The following is a 19,784-nucleotide window of genomic DNA, read 5'->3' on the forward strand; positions in this document are numbered from 1 at the left end:
ATAACGAATGATTTGAAAACGGCAAAAGGAGGGCAATACCAACTAGCGATAGGAGCGAGAGGTTATACTCAAAGGAGATGCGACAAATACCACAGCAATTCGGACCCAACAGAAACAGCAGTGGAAACACAGCAGTCTATTGGCAACAAGCACAATAAGACACTAAAAAAACGGAACAAGCAGCTACTGGAAACGCAAGAAACCCACACACTCTGTAATCATTTACTGGCATTGGAAGAACAAGGGAACACAAGAAGAACCAGCTGTTTCTTAACAGAACTTGGTAAGAAATTATCTCGGTTCAATTAATTTAATTTTTGGCATGATTGTTATCCTTGACAAGCTTCGCAAAATGGAGGCAGCTACTGCACTACATGGTGTAGTGCGAAGGGTGCACTATAGCACCCCCAGATCCACTTGGCTATTACAACTTTGAGACGCCGATTGTTTATGTGGATTAAAGCATCTGATGGAACTATGAAGATTAAAGGAGGCACATATCTGGTTCTTGGTTGAAACTTTTGAATGAGCACATTTTATGTTTATCCTAGTCAAATTTTGATTCACATTTTCCCATCTCACATACCACCCTTACTGAACAACTTGTTCATTCCCATAGGAGAATAGTGAAAAAGAGCATGCCAAAAAAGCATTATCAGTTCATTCTTACGCGAAAATTCGATGGCAAAACACAGCATCATTGCATTTCATAAAACATTTACCAGAATTGGGCCACCGCAACCATAAATCTCTTTTCATTCCTTCAACTTTGCGTCTTTCCGCCAGATTTATTGTACAAGAAAAGTAAATTTCGTAAACGATCAAACCTAGAGCTTAGACGGAGGTTTCTTTCGATCGCCTATGAATTCCTGCATTTTCTTAAACTGCTCCTTGGTCATTCCATCATAATATTCATGAGCCCTTTCCTGAGAAACAGCAACAGCAAATAAGGGTGAATGTCAATAAGACATCAAAATCCAGGGCCAACAATTTACTGTAATGCTAGAATGAATTTTCCAAACTTGCTCTTTTCCTTGCCAATTTAACTCCTCCAGCAATGCTTATCAGTATCCCAGCTTAAATTGGTAGACTAGCAACCAGAGTCCCAGACGCGGCCACATAAAACGTCAATCTATGCATACTGCTAGCATTAAACAAGATTTTGAGCAGATAATTTTCAAATATACGAACCTGTAAGTTACTTGGTAGTTAGTTGGTACTTATAGCAACATAATAAAAATTAGTCCCAGTTGTTAAATGGTCCAAAAAGAATGCCATTTTTCGATATCTAGTTCTACGCTGACCCCATGATTGCACAAGATTGTCACGTTAAGTAAAAGTTGCTTCTAAGTTCCCAGTGTCAAAGGTCACAAGATTTTCAAGGTCGTAAAATCAGTCATCAACGAGAAGGAATATCACGAAGCACTTTTACATATGCAGTTGGCCTAAACAAATGCCCCAAAAGGGTGAAGGGACTGCAAGGAGGCAGAAGCAGATCCAAAATGTGGGCAACAATTGTTACCTTATCAAAGAGGTTTTAAAAAGTAACTAAAAGAGGTAAGGGGACCTTCTAGGTATGTTATACCAAGTCGTGAGACTTGATTAGAATCAAAAGTCATGAAACACCTAACAGGTTATAGTTTAATGTTAAACAAGATTGCATGAAGATTGAAACTACCTTTTCTAATACGAGGGCGTGACCCAGGTCCAGCTTGAGGCCATCATTAATAACTGACTTGTACCTCAACACCAAGTCCTGGTTATTCTTTAAGATAGCCTCTGCAACTTCGCGGGCTTTCTTTAGCAAGTCGCTTTCGTCAACAAGATGATTCACCAAACCCCACCGCTCAGCTTGTTCTGCAGTTAAGGGCATCGCTGTCAAAGACACTTCACGAGCTCTGTTGGGTCCTATAATGCGTGAAAGCTTCTGAGAAAGACCCCACGAAGGAAATATTCCAAACCTGAAAAAATCCAGAAAAAAGTACATTAATCTTGGTTAGATTAGAAGAACTAAAACACCAAAAAGGCAAAAAGAGTTTCAACTTTCCACAAACAGACTCCTCTCTGCAAGATTTCAGTCAGATTAAAGAAACCACGATTTCAATACCCAAAGAGAACCATCGATTGCAAATTTGCAAAACACAGTAGAAAGAACCATAAAAATTGTTTGGGGAAAAAAAAGAACCAAATCACATCAATGAATTTCAAACTCAACTGTAAGTGGAGACCCTCTGTTTAGTTGAAATTTCTCGCCAACATACACACATGCACAACCCCCCAGGAAGTTTTCTTTCCTTCCACAAGCCCATTTCAACACAAAGACACTACTAATGTTATCAAAGCAACAGCCTACGACGCACTTGAACATAGCAACAAGGTAAATGTCCATACAATTGTGCAAGACACACATTATCAAGCCATCCTCATGCCACCCACGCTATGTTCATATGGCCCCATAATTCATTACCAGTGTCCCATCCCCTGCAACTACAACATAAAATTCAATCACAAAAACCACCATTAGGCAAAAGAAAAATATGTGCTTTCCAAATCAATCCCAATCAAGACTCTAATTTCATATTAGAGCATCTCCAAAGCCATTTGGCCCATTTCCTTTGCCAATTGCCATAGCTATAATTTGGCACAATCTCTCAACACACCTCCCCGCTAACCAAATTCTAGCTTGGTCCTTGAGCCAAATCTTGTGTCAATTTCTATCCCCATGACCCATCAAAAACAGTTCAAGCCACATCCTTCTAAAAATGTCTCTTTAAGCATTGGAGCAACACAATCAACCAATGCATTTGCACACTGTAGCAACTAGCACCTTATTCCATAATGATAGTCCATTACCAAAAATCGTGCCATTTTTCAAATAAACAAGTAATTCTGCACATAATATTTGGAACCTTTCATACCAATTTAACTAAGTATTATTGGTGCCAAAAACAAAGTTACAGACAAGAATACTTGATTTTTTCCCCAAAAAATGACAACTTTTCACGATGGATTCTCATTGTGGAACTGAGGACTAAATGTCCTTGGCTTTGAAAAATCATTACAGATGCTTGTAGAGCATCTACAGCCTGTATGTACCTCTATTCTTGACTCAACCTCCAAATTTGAGTAGAAAACCATTAAATTCATCACCAATCATTTTACTCAAACTCCTACGGTCCTACCCAAATCAACAAAGACCCCTTTTATTTGCTGAAATCCTATGCAACCCAAACAAGACACTTGTCATATACTATCTAACATTCTCTCCATAGAAATGAGTTATATATCAAATGGAATTTCTACTCAAATGTGGATTAAAAAAAAAAACCGAGTAAGGGCTGGAGTAGAGCTTGCTCTTAGTAATTCTTTGCAGGTTTCAATGTACTATTCATAGTTGTTTTGAATCAAGCAATTACTACAATTTCAGCTAGAAAAATAAATGCATTTCGATAATGTGTGTGTGTGTAGACATAAATTTTGAACCGTAGAATTTATCCACGCTTCGAAATCCATATCTCAAATATCCACTGTTCAAGCGAACAGTGTTGATTTTTTATATGTAGGCTCCTATTTCCGATTTGGATTTCAAATCGTTAATTACATACTTAAAAAAAAGTAAAACCTCCGATTAATGAAGAATAAAGAACAAGAAACAGACTAGAATAATTTAATTTTATTGATGATTGAGGTTTAAAACCCTTGTTTACATCAAAACAGAGAATATTCGATACATTTAGAGGGATTGGAACCCTTTACCTATCACTTGGTACGCTTACTCTTGCTGATCTTCGAAGTTTGCTAAAGATTGTAGATGGTAGTGAGCGGATAGGTTGCTTGGTGGTTGTAGATTGTAGTGGTTTTGCTTGAATGGAATATATTTTCTTTCTCTCTGTATATTTTCTACGTTGAGGGAAAAGAGGTGTGATGGTGAAGAGTTGAGAGATGAAGTATGAGATCTGAGGTTTGAGATCTTAGGGTCGATGAGAGATAGATGAGAGATGTTAGGTCTGATCTGAGATTGAGGTCCCCTTCCTTTGATGACGGACCTCATATTTATAGGAGCTTCATTCATCATCAGATGCTTGGCCGCCAAATAATTCATTTGAATTTGAATAGTTGTTGCCAGAGAACAGATGCTATCATATCTTCTCAGCCTCTTCAAATTTTGAATATTGGTTGCGTCAGATAACATCTATCCTATAAAATTCTTCTGCTTGCACAGAAGTATTTTCTTGGACTCTACATTTTATTTGATTTGAGACGTTAACCCATATTTGGTTTGTAGGCCTTGCGAAATGCGGGCCTATATGGTTTAAACCAATATTTGATTTGTAGGCCCTGTGAAATGCAGGCCTACATAGTTCAACTAATTTGTAGTCCTGCCACTTCTTCCGCAGGCTCATACATTCGTTAGGCTTGTCGGGCCAACATATGTTTGTTGATTTGCGGGCTTGCTGGGTCAACATGCCTTTTAGTCTGCAAGCCCAACATATGATACATTGATGATATTCATCAATCTTTGGTTGAAATTTATGTGCCAACAGTGTGAGAGAGAGAGAGAGAGTATCAATAAACATCGCACCCGTTAGAAGCAACCAAGACACCACAAGCAAGAGTAACCTCAAACCCGGCCGTAACAGCCCGTTTAGAAGACTACGTTGTGCCTCTCAAATTTACAATTATGCATCTCTGACACTTTTACCAAATTTATGCTAAGATTCTTATTTGTTTACTTCACAATAAATGAAGTTTACTCAATTTTTTCACTCCAAATTGAGTAAAATAAAACTAAATGCTGGAGATGCTCTAACAGATTCTCCTACTAGTTCTTTTCAGGTTTCAACGTACTGTTCATAGTTTCTTTGTACCACTCAAAGAAAATTCTACAATCTCAGCAAGAAAAATCAATGCTTTTCGATACTTCATAAGTTGAACGCGAGCCAACGAGCAGTAGCTTGTTCGAGCTTGATTTGAAATCTTTACAAGCCTCAAAAAACTAATCAAGCTCGACGTGTGTATGTAAAAAACTTATCTCAAATGAGATTTTAATGAGCGAACATGGCTCAAAAGTCAAGTAGCTTGTTTCATCTAGAGCTGCTTAACGAACCAAGCTACTCGAGCTCGTGTTTGTTCTCTAAAAAGCTTGTTCAAGATTGATTTGTTACAAGCTTAAACATTTTCTTCAAACTCAGTTAATATTTCAAACCAAGCTTGAACTAGCTATTGCTTGGCTTGTTTGACTAATTATGGTATAAAAAATTCACGTTACTGGAGATTGGCTCATGTATTTAGCTTGATTATACAGCTCGTTTGCGATCAACTCATCTTATAAACAAGCTAAGCAAGTATACATTTTTAAAGCTCGTTAAAGTTTCAAACCAAGCATGATCAACTGGTTTGGCTCGTTTATCACCCCTAGTTTCATCTAGCAGCCCTACAGATAGAAAGAGAAATAAGTATTATTACCTAGCGTGAGTGTCAATAAACTTGGCACCCTTAGCAGCCACCAAAACATCACAAGCAAGAGCAATCTCGAACCCGCCCGTAACCGCAAACCCGTTGACCGCCCCGACAATCGGCTTCCTGCACCGCTCCATCTGCGCCACCGGGTCGGCCTCCGCGTCCTTCACGTCCCCCTTGAACACGTCCTCGGCCGCCGTCAGGTCCACGCCCGAGCAGAACGCCCGGCCCGACCCGCACAGGATCACGACCCGGACCGACTCGTCGGCGTCCAGGGACCTGAACGCGCGCGCCAGGTCCGTCATCATCGGCTTCGTGAGCGAGTTGAGGGATTTCGGACGGTTGATCGTCACGTGCGCGATCCCGGTCGGGTCTCGGGTCACGAGTATGAGGTTTTCCGGCGACGATCGATCCATTTTCTCTCACTATACATGCGTATGCGTATACAATTGCAGTGGTATTATACTATGCTCGTGAATATGGGACTGTGTGCCGATCCGTGACGTCATGGCACGTAAAACTAGCGAGGTTTATCTACGAGACCCTTTTCTCGCACCCCCTGACACACCCCCTCCCCCGGCCCCACTGCCTTTCCACCTTTGCCCCTTCTTTTTCGGTTTTTTTTTTTTTTATTTTTTCACTTTGACTAATTTTTTTTATTTTACTTTTAAAAGTAAATAATTACTGTTTTATTTTTTTTACTTTTACTAATTTTTTTTATACTTTTAAAAGACTTTAATTACTGTTTTATTTTTTTTGTTTACTTATAAAAAATTTTAATTACTGTTTTTGTTTTTTTTTTTTAAACTTTTACCGGCTTTTGTTTTGTTTTACTTTTAGTAGTTTTTTGTTTTACTTTTAAAAGATTTTTTACTATAATTTTAATTAATAAATGAATAATTAAAATATAACTTATACTAACATAACTTGTACTAATGTTAATTAATTAAACCAAACATAATTTGTACTAATTTCATCGAAGAGTGAAAATACATAAAAATACATGAAAATAATTTAAAAATACATATAAAGAGTAAAAAAATAAGTGTTCCGATTTTTAATTCGTTTGAACCAGTGCGAAGATCTTATTTTTCTTATCATTTCATCCTAAATTGTCGTAATTAATTTTTGGCTCTAAGGCCTTTCAATGAGCACCCTAAGAGAGACCTGAAACTAAATAATAAGTCTTAGGATACTTGTTGAAAGGCCTTCGAGCCAAAAATTCATTATGATCATTGAAGACAAAATGATAAAAAAAACAAGATCTTTGCATCGATTCAACCGGATTGAAAATTTGAACACTTAAATAATATTAAATAAATAAAAATGAAAAAAATATAAAAGTTATTAAGTAAATAAAAAATTAAAAAAAAATGCCGTGGGTTTAGTGGGTTGAATTATTGCCCGGGTATTTTGGTCTGGGGGTGGGGTCGGGCGGGGTGGTGTCAGGGGGCGCGCAAAGAGGGACCCGGGGGCTCTGCTGCCCCAGGGGCGCAGGAGCCCCTGCCCACACCCTGCGCCCCTGCCCACACCCACAAAACGGCAACGTATTGGTTAAATTAAAAATCACAACCACCAATTTGCAATCCTATGAAGCAGAAACGTGATTATAAAAGTTTTAGAGACAAAATTTGATTATGTCTCTTTAGAATAATATGATCAGAATAGTAAGATCTTCACACCCGTTCAAACAGATTAAAAATTGGACCACTTAATTTTTTAACCATATTTTTTAATATATAAACGGTATAAAAAAAAATTAGTGCTCAGTGCAAAAATTTTGTTATTTCTTATCATATTATTCTGAAGGGTGGTAATTCATTTTTATTATTAGGGCTCTCATAATCACATTTCTGCTCCATATGGTCCTAAATAAAGAATATATACTTAATATGAGAGCTCTAGAGATAAAAATGAATTACGACCCTTCAGAATAATATGATAAGAATAACAAGATTTTTGCACCGATTCAAACAGGGTGAAAATTTGAGCACTAATTTTTTGAGACCGTTTATATATTAAAAAAATATGGTTAAAAAATTAAGTGGTCCAATTTTTAATCTGTTTGAACGGGTGTGAAGATCTTACTATTCTGATCATATTATTCTAAAGAGACATAATCAAATTTTGTTTCTAAAACTCTCATAATTACGTTTCTGTTTCATAAGATTGCAAATTGGTGGTTGAAATTTTTAATTTAACCAATACGTTGCTGTTTTGTGGGTGTGGGCAGGGGCTCCTGCGCCCCTGGGCCAGCAGAGCCCCGGGTCCCGCAAAGAGATTTACTTATCTACTCACAAATAAAATGAACAACCTGTTGTGTGGGACGAATCTCGGAGTTCCACGCGAAAAATGATTGAAGTCGTTTAATTTATTTAAAATATATTTTTAAGAATTTAAAAAAGTTTGATCAGTCGGATATCGGATGTCAAATACAGATAAGGGCTTGACAGTTTTGTGCTCAATTTTGCTAATAGAAAATTAAGCTAAGAATTGATCAAATTCTTATCGTTATTACTTATTCGATTAAACTTATTCTTTGCATGAATTCTTAAAAAAAATTCCAAACAAACTGAGCAGATGATTTGTATGGGATCCCGAGGCGGGGTTCCACATAATGTGGTGTACAAATGGTATATCCCAGTTGGTGTACCCAAAGAAGGACTCACTACGCACGCAACCAAAGAACTAACCACGGATAGATTTGCAATCATTCGATGCACGCGAGACCCAAAACATCCAACTGTTGGAGTCATTTGTAGTCGATGTCTGTGTGCATGTCATTTTTTGAATATATCTTTTGATGCATGTAAAACATACATCACGCACGCAAGATTCACACATATTAAATGGTTTCACATGTACCAAAAAAAAAAAATTAAATGGTTTCACATACATTTGTTTATGAACTTGTCCGAAAATTTGTATTCCTTTTATTTTCTATTTTTTTAACAGCAATAATTAATTAGGCATCGGATAAGCCACGTGATGCCCCAAAGTCCTTTAAACGCATAATCATATGGGAGTCGAGTAATTCTACCCACACATTCGACCGCACTTGTGCATATCCTTATATTAATGGAACCTAACTCACGTGAGAGTTTATGCGAACATGTATGTGAGCAAGGTATTGTGTTTCGATCATCTATTTGTGAAGACAATGACAGTGAAAATACTACTCTCCCGTCTCATAATGTTTATCCGGTCTGCAAAATGGAGATGAAAAATAAATGGTAAAAGGTGGTGAAGTTGTGGGCAGACCCGATCCATAGTACGGGAAAAAAAGAGAGAGAAATTAAAATAGGAGTGTCGATGTAATTTTTCTTTCCACATGTAAAAGAATTCAGAAAATCCCACATTTCATGCCATTTTAGAACACCAACGAAGAGATTAAGGAAGCCCAGGAAATAGTTAGCCAAGCAACAGAAAGGAATAAAAACAGAACATTACCCACAAGGAGAAATTAGGGCACATATAAAACCAACCCAGGTAGGAGTATAAATTGCTAAACATACATTTGTTGTGTCTGAGCACCATGTACATGAACCTAACCAGTTCTAAAGATAAGCAACTAACTATTTCCATGCTAAGACTATCCTATATTGGACAAGGAATATTTACAAGCATTTGATCATAACTTCTCTTCATTTATCGGTGAAGCAAAGCAAGGAAAAGGTTGATAATGTCCAGATAAAGGGAGATTGCAGCCCAGATGTACTCATTGTAGTTGAAGCGCTTGATGAGATTATCTGTACCCTACGCGATAAATGCAGAAAATAAGATTGCTTCCAATCCTCCATATATGGTTGACCCCAGTTTTCCCATAGGCATGAAGACCTGTTGATTGAAAACCCAATTCTTAGAGAAACACAACTAGATAAGTGTAGTTCCCCTGGAATGAGGAAAAGACAGTTCCACAAACCTGAATCAGAGCAACAGCAATGAGCACCAAGAGGGAGGTGAAGAGAAACGGCCCCATGAAATGGAAGTCCCAGCCGTTTTTAGCAGCCCAGAACGTGTATAGCGTCGAGGAAATGACCACAATACTAGTTAGAGTCCCAGCTAGCAAAACGACTCTCCCTGTTAAGATAATGAGCAACGTTTAACATAAAATTGGGCAATGAAGAAATTCTTAACCAACTTGTAGCTTAATTTGAATCCTCCCTCAAGTATGCTTCTGTCAGTCTTATGCCCAGACATGTTACAAGAAGATTGGTTTTAAGAGTGTCTAAATGTTTAAACAAGCTTTTGCCAATCTTAGAACAGTACTAGTCACTTAGAACAGCAGTAGTCCCAGGAAAAAAAATCCCCAAGACACAAAAGCACTGCTGAGAATCCAGAAACTTCAAAAGAGGATGCACAATATAAGTATGCCACAAATAGAACCACTGGCAAGAACAGTTCCTAGACAAGCATAGATGAGATCCGTTCCTAGACAACTACAGGCATGATTTTTGGTTTTTACTTGCAAGTTCATATTAGAACAAGCGTTTTTCAACACACCACTTAAGTTTTCAGGAACAAGTTTTCTCCATCACTTTTCACAATATTATTGTCTACACGGCCAGTCTAATTTCAAGCTCTGGCATTGGAACTGGGTTCCGGTTAAGAAATCTCAATGCTCACACAAGCTCTACCCATCTGACTTTAACAACCAAAGTGACAATAAGTAGATTAACATCCACAAAGCTTTTATGGACCTCTGTTTGATCCACTAGCTTAATAGCTTTTTATCCACTAGCTGCACCCATGTCAATGACTTAATAGCACACTTTATATGTACAAGCCTCCAAGAGTTATAGTAGACTACTATAAGTTATCCAAGCCAAATAGCAGAAGCAACAAAAATCAGAATTTCAGGTTTCCACAGCAGCAGTTGAGAATCAGTGAGAGTGGGCCATAAGACCTCCTAATTTGATTGATAAGGAGCCTTGGAATGAAATAACATAACAGACAATTCAAGCTAACAAACAACTCAACACTCACCTAATCCTTATCAATTACAGATTGAGACAGACACAAGAAGCCCCACCCCACAGCAACAATCCCCACCGGCCCACCCTCCCCCTACTTTATATAACTTGACACCCCAAGACAACCCACAACCAAAGCAAGACCCCCATTCCCGCTCGTCCCAAAACTCCTAACTTTTTAACAATTCAGACACCCCAACAGTGATCGCACCCACGTCTTTTTTTTTTTGATCTCACCCACATATCCAAAACAGTAGATTCCCCAATAGTATGAATCACCCACTGTACAACACAAACACACGCACACACTGTTACACACGACACGCACACACAATTACACAAAACACACCCATTCAGTCACTCACTGATGCACCACACACCCACCCACTGCTACACAACACACACCAATAAAGTCTCTTGATCGAAGCCCTGCAACTTCAACAGCATACCCTCGAACTCCATTAGAGAGATTCCTTTATTGCCTTAAGAAGTCATTGCTGCTAAAGTCATTCGTTCCCACTTACCCAAAAAAAAGTCATTCGTTCCCCACTTCATTTTCACCCCAAAAACTATTCTAATCTTGATAATCTCCAGAATCTCATCCCATTGTGGTTCTGAGTTTCAAAAAAAACATCCATTAGCCATGTTGATAGGTGCCATATTGCCATCCCTATCAATTGTGTTTGAAAATTCTCATTTCCATCCAGCCATGATTGGGCAAGAAACATCAGCTCTTTTTCCATATAAAAGTTATAGAGATTGTCAATTTAAATTCTGTCAATCAACAACAAAGCCCAATCTTGATCTTCACTTCAAATTGTAGACAATTCAAATTGTAGACAATTCAAATTGTTGGATCGTAGGTTTTTAACAACTTCATTAGAGAGATTCCTTTTTTGAAGGAGACAATACAAATTGTAGAATTGTAGGTTTTTAACGACTATGCTCATATCACTATCGAGCTCTGTCGTGAGAGAACCGAACATAGCAAACATCCAGCAGCTAATCAATACAGGGCAATAAGACTTCCAAATTCACCGATACGGACACTTATCCAAACACTCAGAGATGTTCCATAAAGGTACATCTAGAGAAAGGGAAAATTATAGTTTTGGTGGCAATAAAAAGAATTGCAAAAAAGGAATAAAAATCCAAGTACCGAAAAAGAAGATAGACCTGAATTAATTAGGTAGTATGAAGTGATGAAATCGATAGCCTCATTTGAATCATACACAATCCGGACGAAAATTGAGATTTTGCATACCCGAAAATGTGAGGGCGCAGTCAGTTTGGAGAGGACTGACACCCGTTTGTGAACGAAGATTCAGTGAAATAACAGTATGTACACACACCCAGAGAGAGAGAGAGAAAAATCATGGGGGAAATGGGGACGACGACTGGTGTTCGGTTCGGATATCTGCATGTATTGGCATTCATTGGAAACTCGCATATAACAGACGCGAGCTTTATCTAAATGGCGACGACTCGGTTCCATTTAAAACTCGCATCTTGATCACGGGAGGTATCTCGAAAACGACGTCGTCTGTATTTGTAAGGACTTCGCACGTTGAAACTGAGAAGTCAATTGAAACATGAATTTGTCGAATTGTGAACCCGTTCCAGCTTATTACCGTGATCGAAACCCTTCATGTTGCAGAGATTGTCAAGAACATAAACCAAATCAAATATCCTTTGAATCGAGTACTCATTGATACATAATCGGGGACGATAAGTGTGAATTGTTTTTGTGAAAATAGACTTGGCCATACCCTATCAAATCGATTGTGTCAACGACGGAGAGGAGTTGTTCAAGAAAGCGACGTCGCCCGTAATTTATTGGATCTGCATTGTGAATTCGTTAAATTGTGATCTCATTTCGATTGATCTTCATGATCGAAATCGTTCAAATTTTAGAGCTTGCAAAGAAGATAAACTCTGTGAAAGATCATTTGAATCGAATTCTGAAAGATACATAATCGAAGATGATAAATGTGAATTTATTTTTATGAAAATAGGTTTGGCCACACAGTATCAAACCCATTATAGCGAACAATAGGTTCACTCCGAGTCTCCCACGAAGGGACGTCCCCGACGAAGAGAGAGAGTGTGTGGTTGTTCAGCGGAGAAGTAAGTGCAACTACTCGGCTGCTCACTACTCCATTGTAAGTTGTAACAGGTCCGTTAATTTCAATTTTGTATAGCTTTCATTTCATTGTTCTTGGCAAAAACAAAAACTGCTCGATCACTACTCCATTGCTAGTTTGAAAGCTATTTTGTTTATACAGTATGATATGAGATTTAATGGTCTCACTTGGATTTTACCTTAATCTGTTGATGATCTTTTGTACACCTATTAACCTGCGACAACGAGAAATTTTAATTCTTGCTCCATTGCATGTTCAAATTGAGGCGATTGTCAACTACTTTGCGTGTATTACTGTAGGAGCTGTTGCGAGCATTGGTTTTTGCTAAGGATTTAGGTTCTTGGAATGGAAATGGTTGCTTTCTGTTTGGATTCTGGACCTTCTGAAGTTGTGACTTCACCGTTCACTGCAATTGATCAATTGAATGGAAATGGTTGCTCCAAAGGGGTGTCATGGGGTCATTGAATTTGACATGGGGGGTGGGTTCAAAGCTGCAATTCTGATCAGAAGGGGGGTGTTTTGAGTAATGGGTCTGAGTTTATTGGGGTTAAATTGAGGTGGTGTAAGTTCTGCAGGGTGTGCCAGCATGGGTATTGTCTTTTGGTCATTGAGTTATGTGTCAAGTCTTTGGTAAGTGAAATGTGGATGTATGAGTCAGGGAGTATTTGGGGTACACAATATTTGCTCAAGGATTGCTTGATGAAATGGATTCTCACTATCAAGGAGTTTTGCTGTCAAAAAGTGTTACTTACTGTCAAGGGATGCTGCTTTGGACTCTGCATATCATGTCATGGGGCATTTGGATTGTGGTTTATATCTGCATGTGGGTGTGTAATTCTGCATAGCATGGGTGGTGTATATCTCAAGGGTCATTTTGTCTATTTATATTGCATCTCCATAGACAACGGGAGCATGTCAAAAATTGAGTTGTAACTTGTATCCTCTAAAGCTATGTGTATCTAGGAAGTTGTGAAGTTTTAGATTTCAGCAGTGGCATAAAGCCACCGGTAAGTTTTTTCTCTAGAATTCTTCCATCCTTTTCGGCCATTGCCTGTATTGAGCCTAAGGACAATGGGGTTCTTCGAACCTAAAGGGTTTCTGGCTTTTTTTCCCCCTTGTAATTTCTGCTATAGTTTCCATTGCTTGGCTCGTTTTGCTATTGCCCTGGAACTTATGCTTCGAAATTCAATTAACCTTTGCATTATAGATACTGAGCATCTAAAATTCCATTAACTTGACTACCACAACCTAGAAATTACTTTAGGTTTATGCCCATCCTCATTTACTGTCCATTTGGCAAAATTGGTGAGTAAAGAGAAGAGAACAAGAGAATGTGAAGGATAATGATATCTTTCTGGTGATTAGGATGAGAGTGTCCCACTGTCCCTACTTATTCTTCTTTTTCTCAGGTAATTCATGAGAATTCGGAAAACACATTTTGGAACTACGATTTTGCTTAAAATTGATGACTTGGCTGTGCTGCCACGGCAATCAGACGAGCCGATATCCAACTTGGAATCACAGCAGGGTGAAATCCCTGGGTCCAACCTCTATTTTCACATAATACATGATCTGAAAGAGAAGGGAAAACCATTAATTATAATATCAGCATTCTGTGGGGGGTTTGTGTGGGTTTTTTTGTTGTTCCTTGTATGGGGGAGATTAGGATTTTTCTTGTAGCTATGTTCAAGTTCTTCTTAGTTTATCTGAGCATTGCTTGAGAACATGAGTAGTGGCTTCTTCGTCTTGACATGGGTTTGTGGAAGAAAAGGAAAAACCATGAATTATAGTATCAGCTTTCTATGGGGTTTTGTGTGTTTTTTTTTTCTTTGGATGTGTGCATGTGTGTCAATATTTTAGCTGACGCTCTAGTAGTTTCCCTTGATGCCAGCTAAGTTGGTTTGAGTGAGTGTTGAAAACAACTTTCAAAACTCTGATATTGTATGGTGCATGGGTCATTTTACAGTTGAAGCTATGCTCATGGAAATATTCCAAATTGAGAAACATTCTAACTAGTTTTCTAGCCTGGGAAGAGGCATTTTGATTCTCCGCCCCACCTCTGTGTTTTGAAATTGATTGGTTTTAATTTCACTGAAATATGGCAGGTAGAATTCTTGTCGTTGAAACATTTGGTGTTTTGGTTCTTCCCATCTAACGAGGATTCATGTATTTATTTGTTTTTATTTTTTCAGGTTTGGAATATGTCCTTCGTGGGGTCTTTCTCAGAAGCTGTCACGCATTATAGGACCCAACAGAGCTCTTGAAGTTGAAGTGTTTTCAACAGCCATGGCCCTTAACTGCAGGACAAACTGAGAGGTGAGGTTTGGTGAATCATCTTGTTGATGAAAGCGAATTGCTGAAGAAAGCCCGGAAGTTGCAGAGGCTATTTTGAAAAATGATCAAGACTTAAGTTTTGAGGTATAAGTCGGTTATCAATAATGGCCTCAAGCTGGACCTGGGTCACACTCTTGCACTTGAAAAGGTTGTTTACAGTGTTTTTCCCATTTTTCATGTTTCAGATTGAACTAAAACCTGTTAGTGTTTCATGGATTTTGATTCTAATCAAACCTCACAGCTTGGGATTCATATCTAGAAGGTCCCCCTCTAGCTTGTTTAATGACTTTCTTTTTACCTTTAGTGATGGAACAATTGTTTCTCACATTTTGGATCTGCTACTTCTTTCCTTTTAGTCCCTTCACCTTTTACAGTCTTTTTATTTTTTGGTAATTTTGATTTTATTGAACCAGAACTGAAAAACAGGAGCACAGAGGCATCCCCCAGAACTAGAATGCAAACAGCAGGACTAACAAGTAAACTAGGGAACAAAGCTGCAAACAAAACTAGTAAAGGATAGCTTTTTAGAGCTTATCAACCGGCTGAGGCTGACAACAACAGAAGTTTAGAAGACTAAAGTACAAAGAACAGATACATACATCAACCAGAGGCAAACACATTAGCATATATGTTTTGCTGCCAATCAACACACACAAGTCTATTCTGATCTGACTTCTTGATATTCTTCCACGTATGAATGCAGCAACTCAAGATATTCTTTGTATGTTCTTGGTTTTCTTGTGAGAAGTAGCCTGCTTAATTGATTTTTTTTTCTTGTAATTTCTGCGATAGTTTCAATTGCTTGGCTCTTTTTGATAGTGCTCTGGAACTTTTGCTTCGAAATTCAACAAACCTTTGTGTTAGAGCATCTAAAATTCCATTGACTTGACTACCACGACCTAGAAATTCTTATTCATGTGTACTTTGGGTTTATGCCCCTTATTTACTGTCCATTTAGCAAAATCAGTGAGAAAAGAGAAGAAAGGATAAAGTTTGGGACAAAAGAAGAGAGAACAAGAGAATGATAAGGATAATGGTTTGTTTCCGCCTTAGTTGAGTAATTCATAAGAAAAAGAAGAGCAAGAAATGTTATCCTTGATATTGTCTTGTTCGGAAAATATAAACGAGAGATTGTAGAAGAGAAGATAGTTGTATTTTGCGAGTAAGAGGGGGGAAGACTGAAATAATTGCAAATCTCTGGTTTGTTCAAAAACTGAACAAATGGACTAGGAATGAGAGACGTCAAGTGTATGAGCTATGAATTTATTTGAACCAGACCTTTCAATGTATTTTCAAACTGAGCTAGCTATTACAGTTTTGTTGTTTACAGTGATATACTACACACATTTTTGTTTGGGACGTAATATTAATCTTCTCTTATGATTTCCAGTGTGTAAGTTATGCAATTTATGTTGTAGGTTTTGTTAAACATCTATCAACAATGACAAGGATAGGCTCAAGCTGTGGTTGCGCCTGCAGCAATTTGTCTTACCCTTCTTCCGATCGTCCAATCAGGTAATCTGATCCTTACTTTTTTGAACTCATCTTTATCATCTATTTTTGTCGACTTGGGATCCATGGGTAGGAAGGAATGGGGAAAGAAAATTTTGCAACTGGCAGCAATGAGACTTAAACCCAAATATCATGTCCCGTAAAAGAGCACCAGGTCTAGTTGTCTATTTGGAAGTTCAAGTTCTGATCCTGTAGATGATATTTACCTCTTGACTCGTAATTGGCTATGGGTTTGGCTTGGCCACCTATGAGTATTAGCATTGAAAGTAATGCTGCTTTAGATCTCATACAAATGTGGTGTTCACTTGGAAAGTTTTTGTCACTTCCCTCTGGATCCTCTCGCAGGTGAAGAACAATACCATGTGGAACAATCCCAAATCTAATGTGATGCCACGAGCATGAGATCTGACTTACCTTGATTGATATTGTAGTGTACTTCTTTGGATATTTGATCTGATTCATTACTCAATATAAGCATACATGTGACTATTTTTCATTCTTGAAAAGTTTTTTTCTGTTTAAGGCTTGTTTTAATGTTTTGAACCAATTAGGTGCCTAAAAATGCTCAGCACAGGAGAAAAATGGAGGATGCTTTTCGAAGAACAAATAGTATGCTGTTATGGACATGAACTGCCCTCTTTGGTTCAAATAAGACTTGCCTTTGGAAAATCACTACCACGATGGACTTCATACCAATAGGAACCATCTTAACCATGAACCAAGTCTGAAATTAATTTGACTAGTTTTTCAATTTTCTCATTTTTATGCGATACAATATTTCGAAAAATCAATCATCATAAACGGAAAGTTGTGGCGGATGGTTGAAATTTTATTTCTATTTTTTGGAACTTGTTTGACATTATTGTCATTCTTGAACTCTCCAGGATCAAAGTAGTCAAGGATATAACACTTGTTCGCTGGAAGTTAATGAACAAACATTAAGCTACTTGTTGAAGCAGGAGAGATACCTTCTTTGCTTGAAATGACATCTAGAAACAGCGAGTCTAAGAGTTGGCTTTATCTGCATTGGTTAAGTGACCAGGTTGCCATGAAAACAAGAACTGCATCTGCGCAGCTGGTGGGGTTCCTCTTTATCTGAAGTTAACCTTTTCGTTCCATCTACGCACGTCATAGTCGCAAAATGCTATGGAGTCCTTGAAAAACTTGCTTCAAACAGCAATGGAACTAAATTCTTTGTTGATGAAACTGGGCAGGGAAGTTGCTGCAGCTTAGCTCAAGCTGTATTAGTGCAGATTAGTTAGTTTTGGCAGGGAAGTTAGCTAGCTCGTTTTTTATATATAGTGGAGAGCGGTTAGTGTGTAAAGATCAGGGAATTGAATTTTCTAGAGTTCTCTTTTAGTATTCCATTGGTTTAATAAAGATTCTTTCCTTCTCTATTTTTGTTTTGTTCCACCGTCGTCTTCTTCTATGATTTTTTGTACTTCCTCTCATATTACCCTACTTATCAGAGGTATCAAAGCATTCTACCCTTGGAGCTCACTACCATGGTGTAAAACCAGAGCACGGGAACAGAAGTGTACTGAGGAAGCCATTAGGCAATTGAAGGAAAATATAAATCAACAAGATAATTCCTTGAATGAAATCATGGATTTCATTGCAGCTTTACATGATGGAATGAAAGGGTACATAGATAAAGGGAGGAGCTGAACTAAGCGAAAGCCCAAGAAACTGCTAAAAGAAGCCTACATGATCCAACCAAAGGATGTATAAGAAAAGGAAAAAGAAAAACAATGAGAGCAAAAACACGGGGGAAACCGATAGAGTACAAGAATCAATTTTTTTTTCTTGCATAATCCCCTCCAAACATCCCTTGAAGTCCTCGTTAAGATAGTCCTTCAGATTGAACTTGCTCTTGATCCAGACAGCTATCCTGGTCTTCACCAGATCCATAACGTCACATGCTTCTATAGCCTTGTTATTGAACACTATCTCATTCCTTGCCAAGGATAATGACCACAAGATAACATAGAAACTGATATTCCAGATGTGTTTCTCTAGATTTTTGAATGCAGGGCTAATCCAAAGAATATTCCACCAACGCATAAAATTCGACAATACCTGCCAAGAGAAGGAGCAAGTCAAGAGTAGGTGATCAGGAGTTCTTGTATCTTTGGAACAAAGAGGGCACCCAGCTTGGTTTGAGTCCAGAATAATATTCCTCCTCAAAAGTTCAGATCTTGTTGCAACTCTACTGTGGATTGCCTGCCATACATATACCTCCACTTTCAAAGGACAGGTTCTGCCATAATGAGAAAAGACAGGGATTTCCAGTGTAGGACCTGGATTCCCATGCGCTATATGCAGACTTTACTGAGAACAACACCCCTGGATCATCTATTCTGGAATTCTGTATCTTGTGCAGCAAGAGTCCTAGCTGTTCAATTTCCCAAAACAAAGAGAGACCTTCTAAACTGCAAATTCCAATCCCCATGGCTGTTGGAATTAGCCACTTGACAGATCAAGAAGTTCTTTTGAGTTGATAACATGTAGATCTAGGAAATAGAAGTTCTTTTGAGTTGATAACATGTAGATCTAGGAAATTCGTCTCTCTCAGGGATTGTTCACGTGACCATGTATCAGTCCAGAGTTTAACAACATTTCCTGCAAACACCTTTATGCATAGTCCGTCAGGAATAATGTTACCAAGATCAGATTGTTCATTACCAACTGAGAGTATATCATGCCAAATTCTGTATGGATTTCTAGTTGAAGGTAATGCAGGTAGCCAACTGTCTTCCCCATACCTATATTTGCTTTTAAGAACCTTTACGCATAGGGAATTGTCCTCCTTATTGTATCTCCACCTCCACTTAGCAAGCAAAGCACAATTATGCTCCACTAGTTTCTTGACACCCAAACCCCCATATTTTTTGCCTCTTGTGATGGAACCTCAGTTTACCTTGTGCAATCTCTTTTTGTCAGCAGAATCACCCCATAGAGAGTTTCTTTGAAAGTGCATTCTTGACAACATAAGCTAAGGGAGATTTGTCGTTCTTCAAATTGATCAGCAATCCACCCATGAGCTGTAGCGATGGCCAATGCTATCTTTAAGTCACACCGTAAGGCGCGGGTTTGAGCTTGTCATGACTTCCTTTCCTCTAGGGAAGTGGTGTAGGCATGGTTTGAGTCAAGATTATTAGCTTCTCCGAAACTAAAACCAAAGAAGCGGGAGTAAAATTGCCTGCCTAGTTCTTCAAACCGTGTGCAAGCAGGAAGAGCCTTATGTACAGGGTACAAGCTTTTTTGGAAGAGGTTAGTAGTACCTGAATTATTTCCTTTCGCAAAGGTTTTGTGCCCAACAAGGATAGCTCGGCCATTGTCGTGTAGAGCTCCAACCAAA

At 38.3% G+C, this 19,784-nt stretch overlaps 2 protein-coding genes and 1 long non-coding RNA gene across 11 annotated transcripts; 1 reads left to right on the plus strand and 2 right to left on the minus strand.

Moving 5' to 3' along the window:
* Positions 1-677: 677 nt before the first annotated feature.
* On the minus strand, positions 678-5,989 carry LOC131322558 (probable enoyl-CoA hydratase 1, peroxisomal). The gene is made up of 3 exons (XM_058353916.1): positions 5,467-5,989; positions 1,679-1,961; positions 678-926 (listed from the first exon to the last, which is right to left on the minus strand). Exons 1-3 carry the CDS (start codon positions 5,874-5,876, stop codon positions 828-830), a joined length of 792 nt encoding a protein of 263 aa, XP_058209899.1. The 5' UTR covers positions 5,877-5,989; the 3' UTR covers positions 678-827.
* A 2,891-nt stretch (positions 5,990-8,880) lies between these two features.
* Positions 8,881-11,731, minus strand: LOC131322559 (protein LIFEGUARD 4-like). 4 transcript variants are annotated; one of them, XM_058353917.1, is made up of 3 exons: positions 10,958-11,691; positions 9,383-9,540; positions 8,881-9,216 (listed from the first exon to the last, which is right to left on the minus strand). In XM_058353917.1, the coding sequence occupies exons 1-3, from the start codon at positions 10,986-10,988 to the stop codon at positions 9,109-9,111; spliced, it is 297 nt and encodes a 98-aa protein (XP_058209900.1). In that variant the 5' UTR covers positions 10,989-11,691; the 3' UTR covers positions 8,881-9,108. The 4 variants fall into 4 exon arrangements, 3 of the variants coding, with proteins under 3 accessions (XP_058209900.1, XP_058209903.1, XP_058209902.1); XM_058353920.1 differs by having other exon boundaries at positions 10,783-11,691; XR_009198891.1 differs by having other exon boundaries at positions 8,894-9,297; positions 11,610-11,731.
* Positions 11,732-12,289: 558 nt separating this feature from the next.
* Positions 12,290-17,820, plus strand: LOC131323169 (uncharacterized). 6 transcript variants are annotated; one of them, XR_009199100.1, is made up of 5 exons: positions 12,290-12,609; positions 14,770-15,059; positions 15,325-15,636; positions 16,366-16,426; positions 16,769-17,820. It is a non-coding gene; the product is annotated as an uncharacterized LOC131323169 (long non-coding RNA). The 6 variants fall into 6 exon arrangements; XR_009199095.1 differs by having other exon boundaries at positions 12,293-12,595; positions 15,325-15,602; positions 16,330-16,426; positions 17,308-17,820; XR_009199098.1 differs by lacking the exon at positions 12,290-12,609 and adding an exon at positions 12,625-13,400 and having other exon boundaries at positions 15,325-15,602; positions 16,330-16,426; positions 17,308-17,820.
* Positions 17,821-19,784: the final 1,964 nt, after the last annotated feature.

This window comes from Rhododendron vialii, chromosome 4a (assembly GCF_030253575.1).
Source record: "Rhododendron vialii isolate Sample 1 chromosome 4a, ASM3025357v1".
Taxonomy (NCBI): Eukaryota; Viridiplantae; Streptophyta; class Magnoliopsida; order Ericales; family Ericaceae; genus Rhododendron; species Rhododendron vialii.

Coding starts and splice junctions, on each gene's coding strand:
- LOC131322558 (XM_058353916.1), bottom strand. CDS start 5,876: ATGGATCGATCGTCGCCGGAAAACCTCATACTCGTGACCCGAGACCCG. Junction 1,962..5,466: donor TTTATTGACACTCACGCTAG/GTAATAATACTT, acceptor GGATTTTTTCAG/GTTTGGAATATTTCCTTCGT. Junction 927..1,678: donor ACGCCCTCGTATTAGAAAAG/GTAGTTTCAATC, acceptor GCTGTTTCTCAG/GAAAGGGCTCATGAATATTA.
- LOC131322559 (XM_058353917.1), bottom strand. CDS start 10,988: ATGAAGTGGGGAACGAATGACTTTTTTTTGG. Junction 9,541..10,957: donor AACGAATGACTTTTTTTTGG/GTAAGTGGGAAC, acceptor TTATCTTAACAG/GGAGAGTCGTTTTGCTAGCT. Junction 9,217..9,382: donor TTGCTGTTGCTCTGATTCAG/GTTTGTGGAACT, acceptor TTTATCGCGTAG/GGTACAGATAATCTCATCAA.